We start from the raw sequence: 22,086 nt of genomic DNA, 5'->3' as shown, positions 1-22,086 counted from the left end.
TTTGTTTTCATGAAAATGGGTCAATTCAAAAGTCATCCAATCTTGCAGTTAGTAAAAATTCAAAAAAAAAAAAAACTTTACTTTTGGTAAAATGAATAAAAAAATATCAAAAGTGACAGACGTATACGCTTTAACCACTGTATCCTTTCCTCGCTATTACCAAACGAAAACCATAAACCCAAGAGGAAGGGAAGTAAGAACATCGTTGTTTCACTACTACTAGTATTTTATTGTTAAAATTTTTGGAGTTTTTTTTTTTTGTTGGCTTTATTTCCCACAAATGGGGAGAGGAAAAGTGATGTTGGAGAGAATTGAGAACAAAATCAATCGCCAAGTAACTTTCTCCAAGAGAAGGAATGGTTTACAAAAGAAAGCCTTCGAGCTTTCAGTGCTGTGCGATGCTGAGGTTGCTCTCATCATCTTCTCCAGCCGGGGCAAGCTCTCTGAATTTGGCAGCAATACGTAAGATTCTCTCTTAATTTCTTTCCCTCCCTCTCTCTGTCTCTATTTCTGCAGCTTTGTTTGCTAATATTGCATTTGTTTTGTTTTGTTTTGCAATCCATGACTGATCACGATCAAACCCAAAAAATCTTGCCATCCCTGGAATGATTTAAATGCAACTACTGTTCTAATAAGATGCCTACATATCATCTTCCTGCTTTTAATTATCAAAAGTGAAGAGAGAGAGAGAGAGAGAGAGAGAGAGAGAGAGAGAAGGATGATCATTTGTTTGAATTGTTTCTTAAGAACCTAACAGAGAGGACGAGAGAGTGAGATTGGGGGGGGGGGGGGGGTTCATTGCTTCCTATGATCTTGGAAATCACTGTGAGCTGCAATTTGTGCGGGTCTGATACCTGTTTGGAGATGACAACCATTGGTTTCACAACTCGCTTTTCTTTGTCCTTTTTCACTATTTTTTTTCTTTCCGTGCTTTGATCTGTGTCCGCCATGATAAAAAACCCTTGTTAGATACACGATTCTTGTCAAGTAGATTTGGACAGCCCATGGAGTTGAGTTGAATGCGCGATGAGGGTTTCTGTCCCACTTTTTTTTTTTTTTTGACAAAACCAAAATATCTGAGCTTCATCCGTTCGTCAAAGACTGTAACTAAAATAAATGGAAGAAAAGTAGTGTTTCCCTGTTCATACTTCAAACTTTTGCACATGTACTGATACTGGGTACTCATCCTTTTTTGCTCTAAACTAAATTCTTTGCCTCTAGGGTTTCCATATTCTTGATTACCTCACTTCTTTTTCTTTATTTGGAATTTTTTTCTTCTATACTAGTAATTATTTTCATGGAATTTAATTTTTTTGGACGCCTTCTTTCTGCATATAGGTGGGGTAAAGCAAGAAACTCAGTGATGATTGACATTGTACATTTGGTGTTGCTTTTCACATTTAAAAATTAGTAAAATGGCACTGCTGATTAATAAATTGAAAAAAATTCAATATTGAATTTTTAATCTAAAAATAATTTGACACTTCACTAAAAACCAAGTACCGAATAAATATTTTGTTGATTTTTTAAAGTACTTTATATCGGCTAAAGTTAAAAAAATTAATCGAAAGAGTATAAAATTAAAGTAATTAAAGGATAAAACTTTTTAAAATAAAATGATTGAATTCATTCATTAAATAACTTTAAATTACTTAAGATTTTAAACATTTTTTATTGAAAATCTTTCAGTTAAGTTGTTTAAAGACTGAAGTATCAAATAGAAAAGGTTAAATCATTAAAAATTAAAATTTTAAATTATTTATCAACCGCAATTTTAATAAATTAAGCTAGTCAACTTATCTTCCATGCCTTCTTTATGGTTTTATATATAATATACTACTAGTTTTAAGTGTGTACGATACACGAGTATATAATTATATATAAAAAATTAATTATAATATAACTAATAATTTTTATATAAAAATAAAAATTTTGATGTAAAATAAATAAAAAATAAATATTAAAGATCAATATGTAACTAAAATAAATTTTTAAGAAAATTTTGTAATAAAATTATTTACCATATTCACATGAAGATCGATATGTATTAAGTATTATAATTAGTGTAAAGTTTACAAAAATAATAAGTTATGAACCCAAATTTATTTAAAACTTTTTTTGGTAAGTATATTTTTTTACCTCGTATATATAAAGAACATATTATGACCAAAATTTAATAATTTTAATTTTCAAAAAAGTCTTGAAACTATAAAAGCATGAAGTGTACACAAAAACAATTTTTTTTGTTTATGGTTGACTGTATATTTGTATTATTTTAATGAAAAAGAAATTAGATCAATAAAAGATAATTAAGCAATAGATCAAGTCTTGGACAATGTCATTTTAAAAACTACAAAGTAGTAATAAATGCAATTCAAGTTAATTAAACCAAGAAAGAAATAAAAATTAATCTAAAAAAGAAAAGCAGGTTATATAATTGTAATATTAATCAAGACAAAATTGAATAGAAATGGTAGTTAATTTGACAATTTTGATCCCTTTTGTATTCAAAATGAAAACATTTATATTATTAAATGCGACCATGATCAATATGATCATGATTTTAATTTTGTCATAGTGGAGAGTGATTCATTAGTAATTATTTATGAAATCACAAAGGCAGATTATACATATTATGGGATATAAAATTTTAATATGTTGAATTTGATTTCTTTTTGTGCATTTTGTCATTTCATTCATACTAAAAGAATTGTTTATTTTTTAGCACACCACATAACTAAAATTGAGTGTAAGATTAGTGACCAACATACCTAGTTAGGGTCACTTCCAAGCCTGATTTCTAGACTCATGCTTTTTTATGTTAATGAAAACTACTTTTTTTTTTGTAAAAAATTGAGTGAATAAAAGAGAAACAATACCAACTACCAAATGTGATAAAATGAAAGCATATGAACACAAAAGCGAAAAAATAAAAAACTTGTTGATCAATATTTAGCATTGTTGTTAGTATAATAAATAGTAACTGAGAAATTAAAAGAATAATGTAATTTGACGAAAATAAAACAATGAAAAAAATCAAAACCAAAATAATTCATTTTCATAAAAAATTAATATAATTGTATGACAAAAATTTACCTAATTCCAGATTGATATATTTGGATGGTAACCTTTTAACACTCTTAGTTTACATGATTTTCTATTTATAGTAAGAATTAGAAAGCCTTTTATAAATTAATTGAGAGTAATTTATGCATAGTAATTATAATGGGTTATTAGAGAATATATTTTAAAATAGTAAATTATGTTGGTAAATATGTGTAATTGTAATTAATACTTATATAGAAAGAAATATAAAAAATATCTTTATATGACTTATATATCATTACATAAATTATTTCTTAATTAAATATTAAAATTACAGATATCAAATAGTCAATATTTTTAATGTATATTTTTTATTTATAGTGTTCATGTTTAGTATTTAAAATTAAGAATTGAATTTATTTGAAAATGATTTAAATAATTGAATTGTAACATAACTATAAAAGATAATAATATTCAATATTTATAAGAAAATAAATATACCTAAATTAGTCAAAATAAATATCTTTTAAATTAATAAAATTTATATGAAAATAAATTAAAATAATTAATGCCGCACATATGTAAATATTCTAGACCATCCACACGTCAAAAAAATAGATCATCCACATTGGATTTTTTCCTTTTTTGTTAAATGCTTTAGCTTTTATATATTTATATAAGATAAGATATAAGATTAATCGAGAGTAATTTATGTAGTGCAATTATAATGGGTTATTAGAGAATCCATTTTAAAATAGTAAATTATGTTGGTAAATATGTGTGATTGTAATTACTACTTATATAGAAAGAAATATAAAAAATATGTTTGCAATTAATTAGGCCTTTTATTTTATGAATTCTTAGCATTATATGACTTATAAATTCATTACATAAATTATTTCTTAATTAAATACTAAAATTACGGATATCAAATAATCAACACTTTTAAAGTATATTTCTTATTTCTAGTGTTCATATTTAATGTTTAAAATTAAGAATTGAATTTTAGCACAAAAAAAAAAGAATTGAATTTATTTAAAGTGATCTAAGATTATTAAATTGCAGCATAATTATAAAAGGTAATAATATTTGATATTTATATGAAAATAAATATACCTAATTTAGTCAAAATAAATAACTTTTAAATTAATAAAATTTATATGAAAACAAAGCAAAATAATTAATGCATGACATATGGCAATTATTTAAGATCATTCACATATTAAAAGAATAGATTATCTACATTATATATTTTTTCTTTTTTGTTAAAAGTTTTGGTTTTTATATATTTATATAAGATTTGAGAAGTCAATTGATATTTTTAATTCATAAAGAAAATTTTAGTTATAACATTCTAATTTTTGCTTTTTGATTGCAATATACTGTATTACTCTTTTTTTATGTGTAAGTATTACTTTTATCTTTTGATCAATAAAGTTTCTTTTCTTTTCTTTAAAAAAAAAAATCACTTCACATAAAGTAATGTCATTGACATTTGAAGAATACATGTATATATACATTCTATGGCATGAATGTATGTATATATTATTACGGGGAATTAGATCTTTAATGATTTTTTTTCACATTTAGTGATGTTTACAAACATTGTTAAAATATTAATGGTGTTTGTAAAAAGTGTTGGCTATTCCTGTGTCGAAAAAAATAATGGTATTTCATTGTAAAACGCCATTAACTTAATGACTTTTGCTAACACAAATGTCACTAAATTTAATAGTGTTTTCTGCTACAAACATTGCTAAATTAGGATATTTATATTTTTTAATTTTTATTATTATAATTAAATAAAAATGATAATATATATAAATGAACTTAAATTCATAAATTGAATATTATAAATATTTAAATATCTATATACATAATTTGTTTTAATATGCATGTAATATAGTTTAATACATACAATAACATTCAAATTATTTTAGTACGTTAACCAAAAATTTAAAATGAATAAAATTGATGACCGTATAGATTTGGAACATGCCATTTGATGAAGGATTTTTTCACATTGGCCATAGCGTGCTCAAGAACCTATTGAATAAAGTAATAAAGTTTTAACATTTAATAATAAGCTATTTTTTATATTAAAAAATATAAATAGTTACTAAATATAATACCAGAGTTGGTGGGCTACCTAAATTAGTTCTTGAAAATTGTTGTTGCACAAAATTGATAAAAGTGTCGAATCGATCATACAACTGTTGAAATCTTATATGCTCTACTTTCATTCTAGCACGTTCTTCTTCACTTTTAGTACGCTCATGTTCTCTTTCCATTTTCATTTACTCGAAATGTTGTTGCATAGTTTGTAACCCATCTTTCAATATGGAGATCTTTTACAAAGATTGGCTTGCTGAGAATGTAAATTGTTGAGAGTTACATCCATAGTAGCTAGATGGTATTAGACTCAATCAAAGGCCTTGGACTTGTCCATGTCTTTCTTTTCTAGACTTTTGTGAAAATTCAAATTTTCAATTCTTACATGTTGATAGAACCATCGAATGCTGCTTCAATCTCTGCGATAATTTTTTCTTTCGTTTTCTCTTGTAAATTAATTAGATAAAGCTATCAAGTTGAATAATTACTTGATAATATATTTAAAATAATAAATATTTACTTTCTATATAAAATAAATCCAACAAATTACCATAATTTCTTATGTTTTAATATTCAAGAAAGATCTATTTTTTTGTATAAGTTAATTGAAAAAGTTTCAACGTCTAATTTGTTTACCCATTTCAATCTTTTACATAAAAACACATTATTTAAGCTATCCAAACTATTAAAATAGAATAATAATAATAAATTTATATTTTTACCTTTTAATTAAAAGGTTTTAAATAGACTATAAATGATAACTTTTTCATATATATCAACTGTAAAAATTAATTCAATCATTTAGACAAGTTTAGTATCAAGTATTTAAGCTATCGAAACTGTTAAAACAGAACAATGACAGTAAATTTGCATTTTTGCCTTTAAACAGCATAATTTTCACACATATGAACCATGAAAACTAAGTTTAATCATTCGAATAAGGTTAGTATCATGTATTTAAGTTATCAAAACTGTTAAAACAAAACAATAATAGCAAATTTACATTTTTGCCTTTTAATGGCACAAAAAGCACTAAACAGATATAAACGGTAACTTTTTCACACATATAAACTATAAAAACCAAGTTCAATAATTCAAACAAGTTTAATATCATGTATTTAAGCTATTAAAACTGTAAGCTATTAAAACTGTTAAAATTAAACAATAATAGCAAATTTGTATTTTTACCTTTTAATGACGTAAAAAGCACTAAATAGATGTAAACGATAATTTTTTTCACACATATAAACTATGAAAACCAAGTTCAATCATTCGAACGAGTTTAGTATCAAGTATTTAAGCTATTAAAATTGTTAAAACATAATAATAACAGCAAACAAAACAAAAATAACAAATTTACATTTTTACTTTTTAACGGCATAAAATGCATTAAATAAATGTAAAACGATAATTTTTTCACACATATGAACTATGAAAACTAAATTCAATTATTCAGACAAGTTTAATATTATATATTTAAGCTATCAAATTGTTAAAATAGAACAATAATAGCAATTTTGCAATTTTGTCTTTTAATGACATAAAAAGCACTAAATAGATGTAAACGATAACTTTTTCACACATATGAATCATGGAAATCAAGTTCAATCATTCAGACAAGTTTAGTATCATGTATTTAAGCTATCGAAACTGTTAAAATAGAACAATAACAATAAATTTATATTTTTATCTTTTAACGATATAAAAAGTACTAAACAGACGTAAATGGTAACTCTTTCACAAATATGAATCATGAAAACCAAGTTCAATCATTCGAATAAGTTTAGTATTATATATTTAAGCTATCAAAATTGTTAAAATAGAACAATAACAGCAAATTTACATTTTTGCCTTTTAATAACATAGAAAGTACTAAATAGATGTAAACGATAATTTTTCACACATATGAATTGTGGAAACCAAATTCAATCATTCAGATAAGTTTACTATCATGTATTTAAGCTATCGAAACTGTTAAAATATAATAATAACAACAAATTTACATTTTTGCCTTTTAACAACACAAAGTTTTTAACAAACGTAAACGGTAATGTTTTTATGCATATAAATTGTGAAAACCTTCCTCAATCATTTGGACAAGTTTAATATAATGTATTTAAGCTACATAATTGGTTAAAATAGCAATAACTAAAAATTTACATTTTTATCTTTTAACTGTACAAAAAGCCACAAACAGACGTAAACGGTAACTTTTTCTCATATATCAATCGTAAAAACTAAGTTCAATCATTCAGATAGCTTTAATATTATGTATTGAAACTATCCAATTTGCATTTTGACCTTTTAATAGCACAAAAAGTCATAAACAAACGTTAACGGTAACTTCTTCACACATATCAATAGTAAAACTCAAGTTCAAGCATTTGGATAAGTTTAATATCATAAACTTACTTTTTCTTTATGCTTTTTTACAAAGCCTTTTGATCCATTTGTGTGGCTATATTTTTGTTGCTTTTTGCTAGCAATCCCAATATTTTTTTTTCGTAATAAAAAATAATTATGTATATAGTAAAAATATAAATATTACCAACTAAAATCATAAAACACATTTATTATTAAAAATAATATTAAAAGTTATAAATTATTACCTTTCATTTTCGTGAGAACTAAAATCTAACTAATTGTTCATATTGTCACCTAATAACATTACAAGGTAGCTTTTCCATTGTGGCTTCTACAGTACTATTTTGATCAAAATATTTTTTCTTCAAATTATGCTTATAGTCATTCCATTTTTTTCCCAATAACTTAAGCACAAATGAAGTAAGTATTTCAACTACAAATTTTAACTATAACAATACAACAAAAAAAGTTATAATCGATAAACAAAATTTAAAATAATTAATTTTTTTTTATGTAATTAATTATACTAATACCTCAATAAAGTTTAAAGCATCGGCCTTAACTCTTACTGAAACTTTATGCCATGTTTCATAGTGAATAAGTAGTTTCATTCCATTACGGGCAATTATGCCTAGATATCCAACCAACAGTTGAGACTCTTCATCAATTGGTTGCCTATCAGAGTTTGTAGACACTACAATACATTCATTTGGAGGTAGTGCAAAAAATTCGTTCAAAGTTGTCCAACCTTTGGTCCTTTGTTGACCATTGTTATCAACTACAAAAAAATAAAAGTCAATTAGTAAATTACCAATACTTTAATGATTATAATCAAAATCTAAATATGGGGCTTATGATTCTTGCATTCAAATTAAAAGCAGAACCAATTGGTGGGATACTATCTAAACCTAGATATCCTATATTGCTAGATCCAGTATCAATCTAAGGATTAAAAGTAATTGAGTTAGAATCGATAGCAAGCACATTCTCCTGCAAAAGATTTAGTCCATGTGAAAGATATTTCACTTCTTCACTAATAAGCTTTCTATTCTAAACCTATAAAGATGAAATAAATATATATGTTATTAATTTTATTTATACCCTAAGCATTCTATGTACAATTCTTGTAATGAAAAGTATAGCATTACTTGCAGTTTCTCCTAATCATTTATGAAAGTTTTTAATGAAAAACTTATCAAGCTCTCGAGGGTTTAATCATTGATAATGTACAAAAGCTCTCAATTTATTTTTATACTCACTACATGCAACAAGATAATGTATTAACAAGAAGAAACATAAAATAAATTATGCTTAATAGAATGAATGATTTCATCGTAGAAAAACTTACGTGCGAAGCGATTCAATTGAGTTATGATGAAAAAGAACATATCAATGTGCTTGTGTGTAATATTTATTATCTAACTCCACCACTTTAGCTTTACCTATTGGTTGTTCATAACTTTTAAAAAGATAAGTGTTGGCAAAGTCAGTATGATGCATACCAACATTTCTTGATGGTCTACTAAATCTCATTTTAACATTTTTCAAATAACAAAAATAAAATGTTATATACTTTTTTGCTAAATATCTTTCAGTAATAGAACCTTTTGGATAACATTTGTTGCGACAATAAGACTTTAACCTCTCAAAAAATCTAGGACATAAAAATTTGTCATATACCTTTTTAATTAGAGTGATCTACATTAACAACCTAATCACGCTATTAACAAATAATACCTTTTGATATGATACATCCATTGATAATAAATTGATCTATTGACTTTTGTTTCATGTGAAAGGTGGATAATCAAATGCATCATAATAGTGGAGATGTTTGAAAAAAAAATTCTCTAAATGATGTAAAGTAACCGTGACTTGATCTTAAAGTTTGTCAAGCTTTTCCACATTTAGAACTTTTCTGTAAAGAGCTTTAAATATGTTATTCAATTCAATTATCACTGAAGTAACTTATTTTGACATTAATAAATGTAAAGTAATGGAAAGTAAGTTTGTATCAAAATGTGATAATCATGTGACTTCAACGAAGAAAATCTTCACTCTTTTAGACTCATACATCTTGATATATTTGATGTATAGTCGTCTGAAACGTTCGTATTTTTTAGAACCTTGCAAAATACATCTTTTTGAGCTTTAGACATCCCAAAACAAGTAGGAGTCAATTGGGATTTGCCATTATGAAGCAACTTTGGATGAAGGTCAGGATAAATCCTCATGTCAACTAGGTCAAGTCGACTCTTTAAGTTATCATTTGATCTTTTATTCACATTAAGAATTGTCTCAATAAAATTTTGCAAACATTTTTCTCTATGTGCATCACATTAAGTTTATGACATAATAAATTATATTCCCAGTAAGATAACTTAAAAAAGATACTTATTTTTCATAACTTAAACTCATTGGAGTCATCTTTTTCATCTTCCTCTTCATCACTTTGAACATTAAGATCACCAACTTGAGTATCAGTATCATCAATTTGAGTAATTTGAGGTCAAACACCTTCAAAGATCTCCTTCACTCTTTTTTTTTTATTGAGTCATTTTTTCATGAGTGAAATTGATTTCTTTTAACTTAACCTGATATTAGACCCAATAATTGGTAATGGCACTCTTTTCAACTCTTCAGTTCCATTAAAGAGATGTTTTTAAAATCTAAATCAATGATTATCATCCAACCATCGATAATGTGCCATATAACAAAACTTCCTATCATTATGTAACCACTTTAAATATTCTGCATAGCACAACATGGACAAGCATAACGACCTTTTGTACTTTAACTAGATAGATTTGCATAAGCAAGAAAATCATTGATAGTTTATAATAAAGTAGCATGCATATTGAAGTTTTTTTTTATGCATCATAGGTTTTAACTTTTTTTCATAATTGCTTTAACTCTTTAATAAGAGGTTGTAAATAGATGTCTATATAATTACTCAAACTTTTTTCCTTGAGAATTATCATTGACAGGATAAATGACTATTGCTTCATGGCAATCTATGATGGTAAATTGTATGGAACCAATACAACTAGCCAAGTACTATAAAAAGTACTCATCACTTTGAACGGGTTGAACTGTTAGATGTTAGTCTAAGTATAACATTTTGAGGATCAAAAGTAAAGTCTAAAAATTTTGAATAAAATGATTTCCATGTTAAAAAATTAACAAGATGCCTCAATGATTCATCATTTGTTCGCTTGTCATGATGCCATCTTATAGAATTTACAGTTTTGAAAGACATGAAAAGTCGTTGAAGTCTTGGTATTAATGAAAAATATTGTAAAAACTTTATAGCCTTCTTTTTTATATGGATTTTATCATCATCCTAATTCCACCTTTTATTGGGATTTGTAGCCAACCAATTGGAATTGTCACACACATGACAAGAATTTTTATTTTTTCTATCACCCTAATACAACATGCAATCATTGGGATAACCATGAATTTTCTCATATCTAAGACCTAAATCCTTGATTATCTTCTTTGAATCTTTATAAAATTCAAGAATTTTTGCAAAAAGAAACATTTTTTTTCATAAAACTCTAATAATTAAATCAAAGAGTTTTTTGTCCATCTACATAAGCATTTCAAATGAAAATGACACACACAGAAAAACAACCTTGAATGTTTAGATCTCTCATAGAGTTTTTCATTTATATCCTCAAGCAACCTATAGAACTTTGATGCTTTTTCACTAGATTGTTGGTCACTTATACCTATACCATGTTTACCAAATTCATTTATTTCAACATTTGACTCATTAAATCCATTATTTTGGGGAGACAGATTATAAAAATATTGGTTATGAATGTTGAAAGCATCTTGCAACATGCCTTCAATGTCATTTTATCTAATAGAATCATGTTAGTGTTAGGAAGCCGTTGAAGTTGAAGAAACTCTAGTCGATGACTTTGATGGTACAAAATTTTCATGAAAATACTAATTAATATATCTCGAGAAAATCCAATACAAATTAAATATTCCAAAACAACTTCACGAATTTGCCAATCAATATTAGCACACCTCAAACATGGGTATAATATCATATTATCTTCTCTTGCATTTTTCAATGCAAAATTAAAAAATTTTTTCACTCAATCTCAGTACTTTTGACTTAATATTGACTTCTGTATCCAACTCTTATCTATTTAGTATCTGCTACAATATCAAACCAAAGATATATAATTAATTATATGAAAATGAACTGTAACATAATTAATTAGACTAACCCTAAATCCAAAAATAATAACAAGTCGATATCACCAAACAAGTTATTTAAATAGTTTTGTATATTCTACATGATATAAAGAAATGAGTTGGCGTGTCTATATCATGCATGTAATATGGCAAAATATGAAATCAAGACAAATAGAATATTCTCAAATATTGTAAAGAAAGTATATGTTTAAATTGAACAAGAATGGAATTTGAAATTTGAAAGACTAAACAAATACTTGTGAAGAGTATAAAGGTTGCACACACTTAGGCCTACCTCAGGGGATAAATACTTACAATTCTCTGAATCTAGATCAAGTTGCAAAAAAAACTTTTTTTGATCACGTATATACGATAAAAAGATAATGTTAATGTGCTAATTAATTAATTAGTATGCTAAGCTAAAAAATAATGTTATTGTTTATATATATATATATATATATATATATATATCTCAAATTTCCTACATTTCAACAACCAAATGAAAAATGTAGCCATTCAACAACCAAATGAGTAAAGTTTCAATATTTAGTGTTGAAAATTGGGATCAATGGAGAAGACCAAAACCTAGTTTCTTTGGACAAGTCACACAAAAAAAGTACTGATCATCCATTTGTACAACAAAATTGTATCTATTATGTTTATAACTTGATAGGAAATGCCACTTATGACTATTTTACTTGTGAATTTTTAAGTTAGAATCTTGTCTGACTTTACTTGTGATTACTTTAGATAAATAATATATATTTATTTGAACTAGATTTAAAAATATTAACTTAATAGATTTGGTTGATCATTTTAAATATAACATTATACAAATCCACATAAAAGTGGAGAATCAAATATTTGACATGAGTACAAGGATCAACCAATCAAAAAGTTTAACCAAAATTGTTCATGCTTACCTAAATTCTCAGAAACCTCTAAAATGTCATCAAGAATGATAAAAATAGAGACTTTAAAAGAACATGCATCAAGAGAGTTTCGAACATCAAAGTGTGAATTGTTGTAGTTGTCAAGAAATAATCATTGACATGCTAAGATCTCCATGAAAACTGGAAAGGCCAAGCATGATATTAACATATAAGAAAGTGAAAATGGAGAGAGATTAAGAAAAAAGAAAGAAAAACTTTAAAATGAAGAACAAAGTAAGCATATTACCTAAAATTAAGGCCTAAGATTGTCTAATGCTGTAAAATTTGCTTTTTTTATGTATGGCATGAGAGATATTGAGATCCTTCAACTATCAACAAGACTTTTATATAAATATTATCAAATAGGGGAAATGAAAGTTCTAAATATCACATTTTGAAAACTCACACAAGGCGAGAGCTCAAACATAAGACCATTTGATCCTACAATCTTAGAGCCTCCACCTTACCACCAATAAGAGCTTAAACTTTTTGGTGATTTTTAGCAATACCCAATACTACGATTATAATTAAAGTTAAATCGATAGATTTTATCATAATTGTTCATCTTGCTCAACCATATATTCATGTTCCAAACAAGAACATATAAAATTATCCAAATAATGCTTTTACCAAACTTAAATTACTTGCTAATTTGAACCCCTTTGATAGTATGACACTTCTGTAAGACCTCGAACAAGGAAGAAAAAATAGAGAAGAAAAAAAGGTTGGTAGATAACAAGAAGCAAACGTCATTGGTAACTATAAAACCTCGACAGAAGATATTTAAGGAGCAACGAAATAGTTAATTAGCTAGTGGAAAAATGAGGTAGAATTCATCTTGATTGATATTTACTAAGAAATAATAAAGAGAGTAGTGAAAATACTAGTAAAAAAACTAAAAAAATAAAAATGCCAAGGAAAGTGCGAGCAAAATGATCGAAATTATTATGAGTTAATTCAATTGTTATGGTCTTGGTGCCACTTTCATAGCAGTTGCCACAAGGCAATTTTAAAGCAAAGTGCAATATCGTAGTAATTTTCATATTTTCTTATTACTTGTTTCCTTCCTATCTGCTATAATTATTGGCATTTACGGGTCTACCCAAACCATCAGCTCTTAAGAATAAGAGACAGTATGTAGATTACACAAAATTAAGGCTTGGGATTGTCATGTATTGTAAAATTTGCTATTCTTATATATGGTAAATTGAGATCCATCCTCTATCAAAAGGACTTCCATATAAACATTGCCAAATACTAACGGAATGAAAATTGTAAATATCATATCTCCAAAGACTCACATGACTGAAAATCAAACACGATCATACTATCTTTGAGCCTCTACTTTACCATAGTAAGATCTTAAACATTTTTGTTGATTTTTAGTAATACCGTTACTACTATCATAATTAAAGCTAAATGGAATAATTTGATCACAATTGTTCATCTTGCTTAGCCAAATATTCATGTTCCAAACAAGACCATAAAATCATTTGAACAATGTTTTTAACAAGGTTAAAATACAATCGTTATAAAGTCAACATCTTAGTGAAAGTGGAAAAAAAAAAAACCCAAACAAAATAAACAAGGCATGTCATGATAAGCTTGAAACTAAATCAAGCAAGCAATTTTTCCCTATTATGGTGAAAATTAAAAAAAAAATGAATTGAAAGTTACCTTCTTTGAACCTTTTGACAGGCTAACACTTCTGAAAAAGAAAAAAATTAAAAGAAAAAAAAAATGTGAAGCTTTAAGCTTTAAACAATGCAAGAGGGAAATTTGAAAATCTGAAAATGAAAAACTAGGAAATCTAAAAATGAAAGACAATTTTGTTAGGGATTACCACACACATGCAACACTTATGAATAAAATAGCAAGCTCAAATCAAGAATAAGAATACAAATATATTTGGTTCAGCCCAACTCAAAATGGTCTACTAACAAATAAATTTTTACAATTGTAAGACTTTTAGAATGAGAAAAGTTTTCAATAACTCTTTACTCAAAATTTAACCCAAAACTCAATTACACCATTTTAATAGCCTACTCACATAACTATTCTCTTGGTGTCTAACTATCTAGGATTACTAACCCAAAATCAAAATATCTTATTTATAAGGGTGAAACATTTTATACCTTTACTAAACTCTCAATATAGGATACAAAACAAACTTAAAACTGTTATAACTTTTGATGTGAAATTTCGAGATTCAAGGTAAATCCTAACAAATCTTTCCTTGACTTGAATCTCCAAACACTTCAATAGTATTTGCAAAGCTAACACGCTTATCTTTATTCCTTTTTTTCATCACAAGAATCCCAGCAATTAAGCCTCTATCAAGCATGTACAAGTGATTTTTGACCCTATGCCATTGTAGAATCATACTACCATTCTGTATATTTTCAACGAATCATTACTATCATAATATATGTACTTCAAGAAGCTAACTTACCCAAAGTAATCAAATTGTAGTTATAACTTGGTACATATCTTACATGATGAAGCGTTTTAACATCATTGTGACATCTAAGGTGAACACTCCCAATGCCTTAAATCTAAACCTTTTCATTGTTAGCAACCATAATATCCTCATACTTTTCATTCTCATTCAACTTCACAAAGTAACTCCTATCATTGCAAACATGAACTATAATAGCTGAATCTAAAATCTAACCTTTATCACTTTTTAAAATTTAAGTCTTATCCATACAACTCGTTAAAACGACATCATCATCATTAGACACAATGGCAACAATATCACTCTTTCCTTCATCTAATTTTTTCTCATCATTTGCTCTTTTAAAGTAGCTATATCTATTCTCAACTTCTTGCAGTGCACTTGGATGTCTTTTTTCATCATTATAATAACATTTTATGTCATTGTAATCTCTGTTTCTTGACTTGGATCTTCTTTTTAATCCATCAATTCTCTTTTGAGTCTTTTCTCGATCAAAATCTTTTACAGCTAGTGTACTCTCTCTAGGTAATGAGTTTTATGTTCTTATAAACCTTTCGTTCTTAGGCAACAAGACAATCACATCATTCAACTTTAAAGTAGACCTACCCATTAACACAGTTTGAACTAAAGGCATATAAGACTTGGGCAAGGATGACAATAAAATTAAAGCCTTCTCTTCATCTTTTAACTCATCAACAGAAATCTTAAGTAATTAAAAAATCAATCTATTAAACTCATTCAGGTGATTATGAAGACTCGTATCTTATTTCATCTTTAGAGAATACATATCCATCTTCAAACATAATCTATTAGTCAATGACTTCGAAGCATAAATACCCTTAAGCTTATCCTACAAACTCTTCGAAGTACTCTCAATCAACACATTGTACTTTACCTATGGGGTTAGCGTTAGTCTAATAGTATTAAAAGCTTTCTTCTAAATTCAATTCCAATTACCATTTGACATTACCTCATGCTTACCTCTCTCTAATGCCTGATCAAACCCTTGTTATACTAACAGATCTTGAATCATACTTTGTCATAACATAAAATTATTCTTTTCATCAAATAACGGAATCTCAAACTTAAATATAGGCATACTAGACATATCTTTTTCAAACATCTTGAAACACTGCTTCATGATCTCTTGGGTTCACAAATCTTAAATGTCGAACCTCGCTTTGATACTACTTATTGGGAAATTACCACAGCTCTGATACCATTTGTTAAATATCACCACACACATGCAACACTTACGAACAAAATAGCAAGCTCAAATCAAGAATAAGAACACAAATATATTTAGTTCGATCCAACTCAAAATGGCCTACTCCAAACCTAATCTACTAACAAATAAATTTTTACAAATGTGAGACTTTTACAATGAGAAAAATCTCAAAAAACTCTTTACTCAAAACTCAATTACACTTTTTTAATAGCCTATTCAACTAGCTATTCTTTTGGTGTTTAACTATCTAGAATTACCAAATCAAAGCCAAAACATCTTATTTATAAGGGTGAAACTTTTTATACTTTTACTAAACTCTCGATGTAGATACAAAATAAACTCAAAACTCTTATAACTTTCGATATAAGATTCTGAGATTCAAAGTAAATCCCAACAAATTTGGGAATAATAGGGGAAAAACAAAGAAATGAAAAAAGGAAATTTGGGTAAGGATAGGGCTCGATGAAATTGGAGTCAAATTTAGTGGTATTTGTATAAAAAAACACCATTAAATTATTTTCAACAAGTTATTTGTGGCGTTTATGTATATAAACGTCACTAATTTTTACTAATTAGTGGTGTTTTGAGATACAAACGCTACTAATTTTTATTTTGTAGTGGTGTTTCTATTACAAACGCCGTCATATGAATATTTATTAGCATTTGCAACAAAAATACTGCTAACTTTTAAAAACATGAAATTTAGTGGCATTTATTAGTAAAATATTGCTAAAAAACTACCACATTTAACCATTTTTTGTAGTGTATATTCACACATACATATATATACATATATATAAATATAAATATATATGTATATATATATATATGTATATATATATATGTATGTATGTCTAGGTATTTTTAATTCAAGTAGAGCTAGTATGATATTTTTATTTAGATAATCCTAGAAAAGGTTTTTAATAAGAGTACAACCAATTGGAACGTGTTCTACAATTTTAATGAAAACTATAGTCTATATTTCATAAAAAAAAGTACACACATACACACACATCTATATATTTTTCCTTTCGTCTCATTTTTTTATTCATTTTTTGGGATATTTTAAATTATATATATATTTTTTAATATCTAAAACTCTTATTTTTTTATATTTTAAAATTATTTTAATGAATTTTTTTTACTTTTTAACATTAAAAATTATGAAATTTTAATTTTATAAATTTTTTTTATAAATTTTAATATTAAATATATTAAAATCAAATATATTTTTAAAAATTTTCGTGAAAGTCGATAACACTAAAATAATTTGGTACAAAAGAAATATATTAAAAAGAAGTATATTAATTCGGTGGCATTTCTTACGATACAATGTGATTATCACTTAAAAGCACATGATTTTAGAAATTTTTGTATGGTTCTACCTAATAAAATTTAAGCGAAAAAAGATAGATTTCAATATATTTATAAGCAAGATTAAGTTCTTAATTTTCAAGGATATGCTTTTAAGGAATAAATTCGAGATGCACCTATTTTTACATTTAGTTAAGACGAATTAATTAAAAATTTTGAACTTTAAACTAGAAAAAGTTAATTACAATATGTTGTTAAACTAGCCATTAAATAAAATATAGTTACATGGCTTTTCTTGCTAACAAGTAACGCCGGTCTTTGACATAAATTTGGTTTTATGAAAATTTAGGTGAACAGATTTACTTATTGTTAGAAGTTTAATTTTTTTTTTTTTTTTTGGCTTTGGACAATAAAATATGATATTTTGGGTTAACATAATTTTGAATATTTCGTATGTGTAAAAAAAATTTTAATTTTTCTTTGGGTTTCAATCTTGTTTTTAATTTTATTCTTATTTTTTTTAATAGAAAATTCCTTTCTATGAAAAATAATGCTATTAAGTATACATGTTTCCATTATAAATTTATATCTTTAAAATTGAGTAAAGATAAAGAGAAAAGTAAAAACCTATAAAAGAAAAAAGATGTATAATTTAAAATAATTATTTTTAAAATTCATTACATATAAAAATTATTAATTTATACTTAAAAAATAAAAATATTAGCAGCGAAGCAAGGAAAATTTTGCTAGCATGTATTAATTAAACGTAATTGTTTCTTCCCGTCTCTTCTTCAGTGTGCCTCAAACCCTGGAAAAATACTGGCAGCATCGTTACGCCTCTCAAGTTAATATTGCTGAGAATGAAACACAGGTAATTTACATTTTAATCGTTATTATGCCTCAAACCCACTTTTTTAAATACTTTTTTTCTTGTTCAATGCAGACTCTGCACCAAGAGGTATTGAGGTTAAAGGCAAAATATGAATCTCTTCAGCGCTGTCAAAGGTAATTGACATTTGATTTAACTTGATCAATACGACAAATGCAATGATTTATATTTATAAATTAAAGCCTTCCTATGAACTTAATTAACATATATAGTCATTTAAAATTATGTTTGGTGCATAAGATAATAAATAGGATAAAATGATAATTATTTTATATTGTATTTGATTTATATCTAAAAAAAAAGATACGATTACAAAAAAAATTAATTATCCTTTTGGTATAAGATGATTTAATCTTCTTAAAGTGAAGATTATTTTTAAGCAATGAGATTAAACTTATATATTTTATTATATTATTAAAAATTATAACAATAATTTAAGTTGTATAAAATTTGAAGAAATATAATTTTGGTTAATAAATAAATTATTTTATCATAATATTTACATACATCAAATACAAGATAAGATGATATTATTTAATCTAATCTTATTCATAATATCAGTTTATCCTATTTTATCATAAATTTATGTACCAAATACATCTTATATATATTAATTATCTGAAAGCACACTGATTATAATTGGATGATAATGTATTTTTGAAGGCATCTTCTTGGAGAAGAGCTTGAGACACTTAGTGTAAAAGAGCTGTATAAAATTGAGAAACAGCTTGACAGAACTCTCTCACTGGCTAGACAGAAGAAGGTAACTCATGTTTCTAAATTCAATTTTGCTTTTATATTCAATCGGTTGAAGTAAACAGCATGTGATTCTGTGATTGTGTTTAATTGTGTAAGAACCTAATTTTAAAACAGATGGGACATCACAAGGAAGAACAGAGGAGTATATGCTAAAAGTTTTTATATCATCAAATGAAAACATATGGCCTTTTATCATTGTTGGTGCAAAAGTTTTTGAATTGTAGGCTTCCTTCTTTTGAAGCCCTTTATTATTTTCACGAAGTATAACATCGACAATTATCTTAAAACTTTTAGAAAATATTTAAATTATAAGTAAAAGTTTATATTATATATTTATTGACATCGATTGTAACTGTTAAAATCAAGGGAAAGTTCAACTGTAATGATCTTTTGTTGAAGGCAAACAATTTCATTTGTAACATTTCTCAGATTCATCATGAAATAATCAAGATTTATTCTAGAGTTAGGAAAAACCTGAAAAAACTGTATTTATGAAGCTATCTAACTAAAATTACAATGAGAATGCCAGTTGCTAATATGAACAGAGTCTTTGCAGTTATTTCATATCATTGAAAATTTAATTTCTTGATTATAAATGCAGGTGCAGCTGTTGTTGGAACGAATGGAAGAGTTACGCAAAAAGGTTAAAACAACGTTAGCCAAATGACTTTGTTTGTGATGATTTTTTTTTCAGTAAAAAATTTTAAAATTTTGAAAAATTCAAAATGAAGGTATTTTAATTTTTTTTTTCAAAATGTTAAAATTTGTAATTATTTTGTTTAGATAAATATTTCTTAAAAAGAAATTTAGTCTATTAAAATTTGCTAAGATAAAAAAAAAAATTACAAAAGAAGAATAATGATATTAAAGATAAAAATATATAAATAAAATATATAATATAAGTGTCAATAGATTTGTAAAAATATATAAATATTATTAATAACATAAAAAATATATATTATAGTTAGATAAAATGAATATTTAATTTTTTTTGAATTTTTTATTTTATGGTGAGCCATGTACAAAAGAAAAAGAGAAGATTTAGAGGAATTTTGAAAAATCACCTATTTGGGTGAAATTTCAATAGAGTTGAAATTCCATTTAAGTTTTAAAATCTTCTCTTATTTTTACCTAAACAAGTAAATTCATTTTTAGACTTTTAAAAAACTTGATTGAAATAAAACTTCTCTTCTAAACACCTCATCCAAACATAGCATCAGAGCATGATCTCATGAGTTTCAGTGGCTTTACCTAGTTTTTGGCACAATTCCACTGCAAATAAGAAATGAAAACTTACTCATCCTTGGTTAAACATTGTATCATGCTTATGGTGTTTCGTATGAACCATCAGGAACGTGAACTTGAAGACGAAAACAAACAGCTCAAGTGTCAGGTTAATTTTTTTTCCTTAAATTCCTATATGTATTCAGTGTCTGCTTTGAAGTTTGCACTTGTTTAGCATATTTTTGGTAGAATGATAATTTTGCTCCTTAGGGTATTTTCAGCTAGAGTTTTTTTTTTGGATAAATTTTCAGCTAGAGTTAGAGCAATGTTTTCAAGCAGCTCAAGGGTTAGGAGATCCTAACATAGAAGTCGGTAATGAATATAATATGCCTCCTTTACAAGCTAATCATGCCCAGCAAGAACCCTCCATGCCGATGGGGTAAGATTTTACTCTTCTTCCAATTAATTAATTTATAGATTTATATTTGATACATTTTCAGTATACAAATAGTAAGTTATGAGTGAATCACACAATGACACTTTATAAAAAAATTAATTCTAAATATATTTTTAAGACTAAATATCTTTATTTTTTATGATTTTAAAATTTTAAAATTAATTTTTTTTAATAAAATATCATTATATAATTCACTAACAATATATAATATTTATATACTAATAATTATTAAATATAAACTCTTAATTTATTATCTTTATCGGGGTATTAGTTAAAATATTAAGGTTGTGATAATTGGTTGCCAATTTCAATTTCTTTCACCGATTTTCCACCCCTAAATGATCTTAGTGCAAGTTGTATTAATTCCCTGAATTTATATGCTTGTTTATATGCTTAACCAAATGTGAAGTTCCTTCACTCAAGAAGTTGAAGATATTATGAAAAAAATTCCAAAGTTTTGACGTTTTATAAAGAAAAAAGAAGTTACTTATCTCATTGCAAATATCATTTTACTTCTAGTTCTATACTAACAATTAATTAACTTGAGAAAAGACGGATAAGGCAAAAATCGCATATCTTGGATGTCCAAAATCATGACAATTTTTTTATTATTATTATTATTATAAGCAAATAAGGGTATGATGAATAGCCGCATTTGAAACAGGTACCATCAGTTTATTCCCCAAAGGGTTACCGAAGATTGGGCGGATGGAGGTGCAAATAAGTGTACTGCAGTATGGCTTTGATCCTTTCAACCTCAGCTGCTATGTGCAAGACATTCTTCATTATATATGATTCTTATCTTAACTTCCAATAATACAATCTCCTACTTAGTGATGATTTGAGTGCTAGAAAAGCTTCATTATCATCAGCGAAAATGAATGAAATTAGATGGACCAGTATATTTATATCCTTAAAGAATACTTAAACCTAATTAATAACTATGGAATTGGGATCAAATTGCTGTAGATTTGAGGATCTGCACTTCAAATTGGGATCAACCTACTTCTTCCATGCTACCCTTTAGGCTGATAAAGTAAGTTCCTTTCTAGCTAGTATCCTTCGTAACTGCTTTTGCTTGTGTTTGGC

General features: G+C 26.3%; 1 protein-coding gene across 1 annotated transcript; it reads left to right on the top strand.

Annotated features, from left to right (window-relative positions):
• The first annotated feature begins 136 nt into the window (after positions 1–136).
• On the top strand, positions 137–22,052 carry LOC111288346 (agamous-like MADS-box protein MADS3). The gene is made up of 8 exons (XM_089746424.1): positions 137–462; positions 18,464–18,539; positions 18,612–18,673; positions 19,221–19,320; positions 19,918–19,959; positions 20,668–20,709; positions 20,852–20,979; positions 21,662–22,052. Exons 1-8 carry the CDS (start codon positions 281–283, stop codon positions 21,741–21,743), a joined length of 714 nt encoding a protein of 237 aa, XP_089602550.1. The 5' UTR covers positions 137–280; the 3' UTR covers positions 21,744–22,052.
• The last annotated feature ends 34 nt before the right edge of the window (positions 22,053–22,086 follow it).

Source organism: Durio zibethinus, chromosome 17 (assembly GCF_047325235.1).
Source record: "Durio zibethinus cultivar Kanyao isolate XHJ-2024 chromosome 17, ASM4732523v1, whole genome shotgun sequence".
Lineage (NCBI taxonomy): Eukaryota > Viridiplantae > Streptophyta > Magnoliopsida > Malvales > Malvaceae > Durio > Durio zibethinus.
The sequence above is the reverse complement of the archived record's forward strand: the minus strand, read 5'-3'. Positions and strand labels throughout refer to the sequence as shown.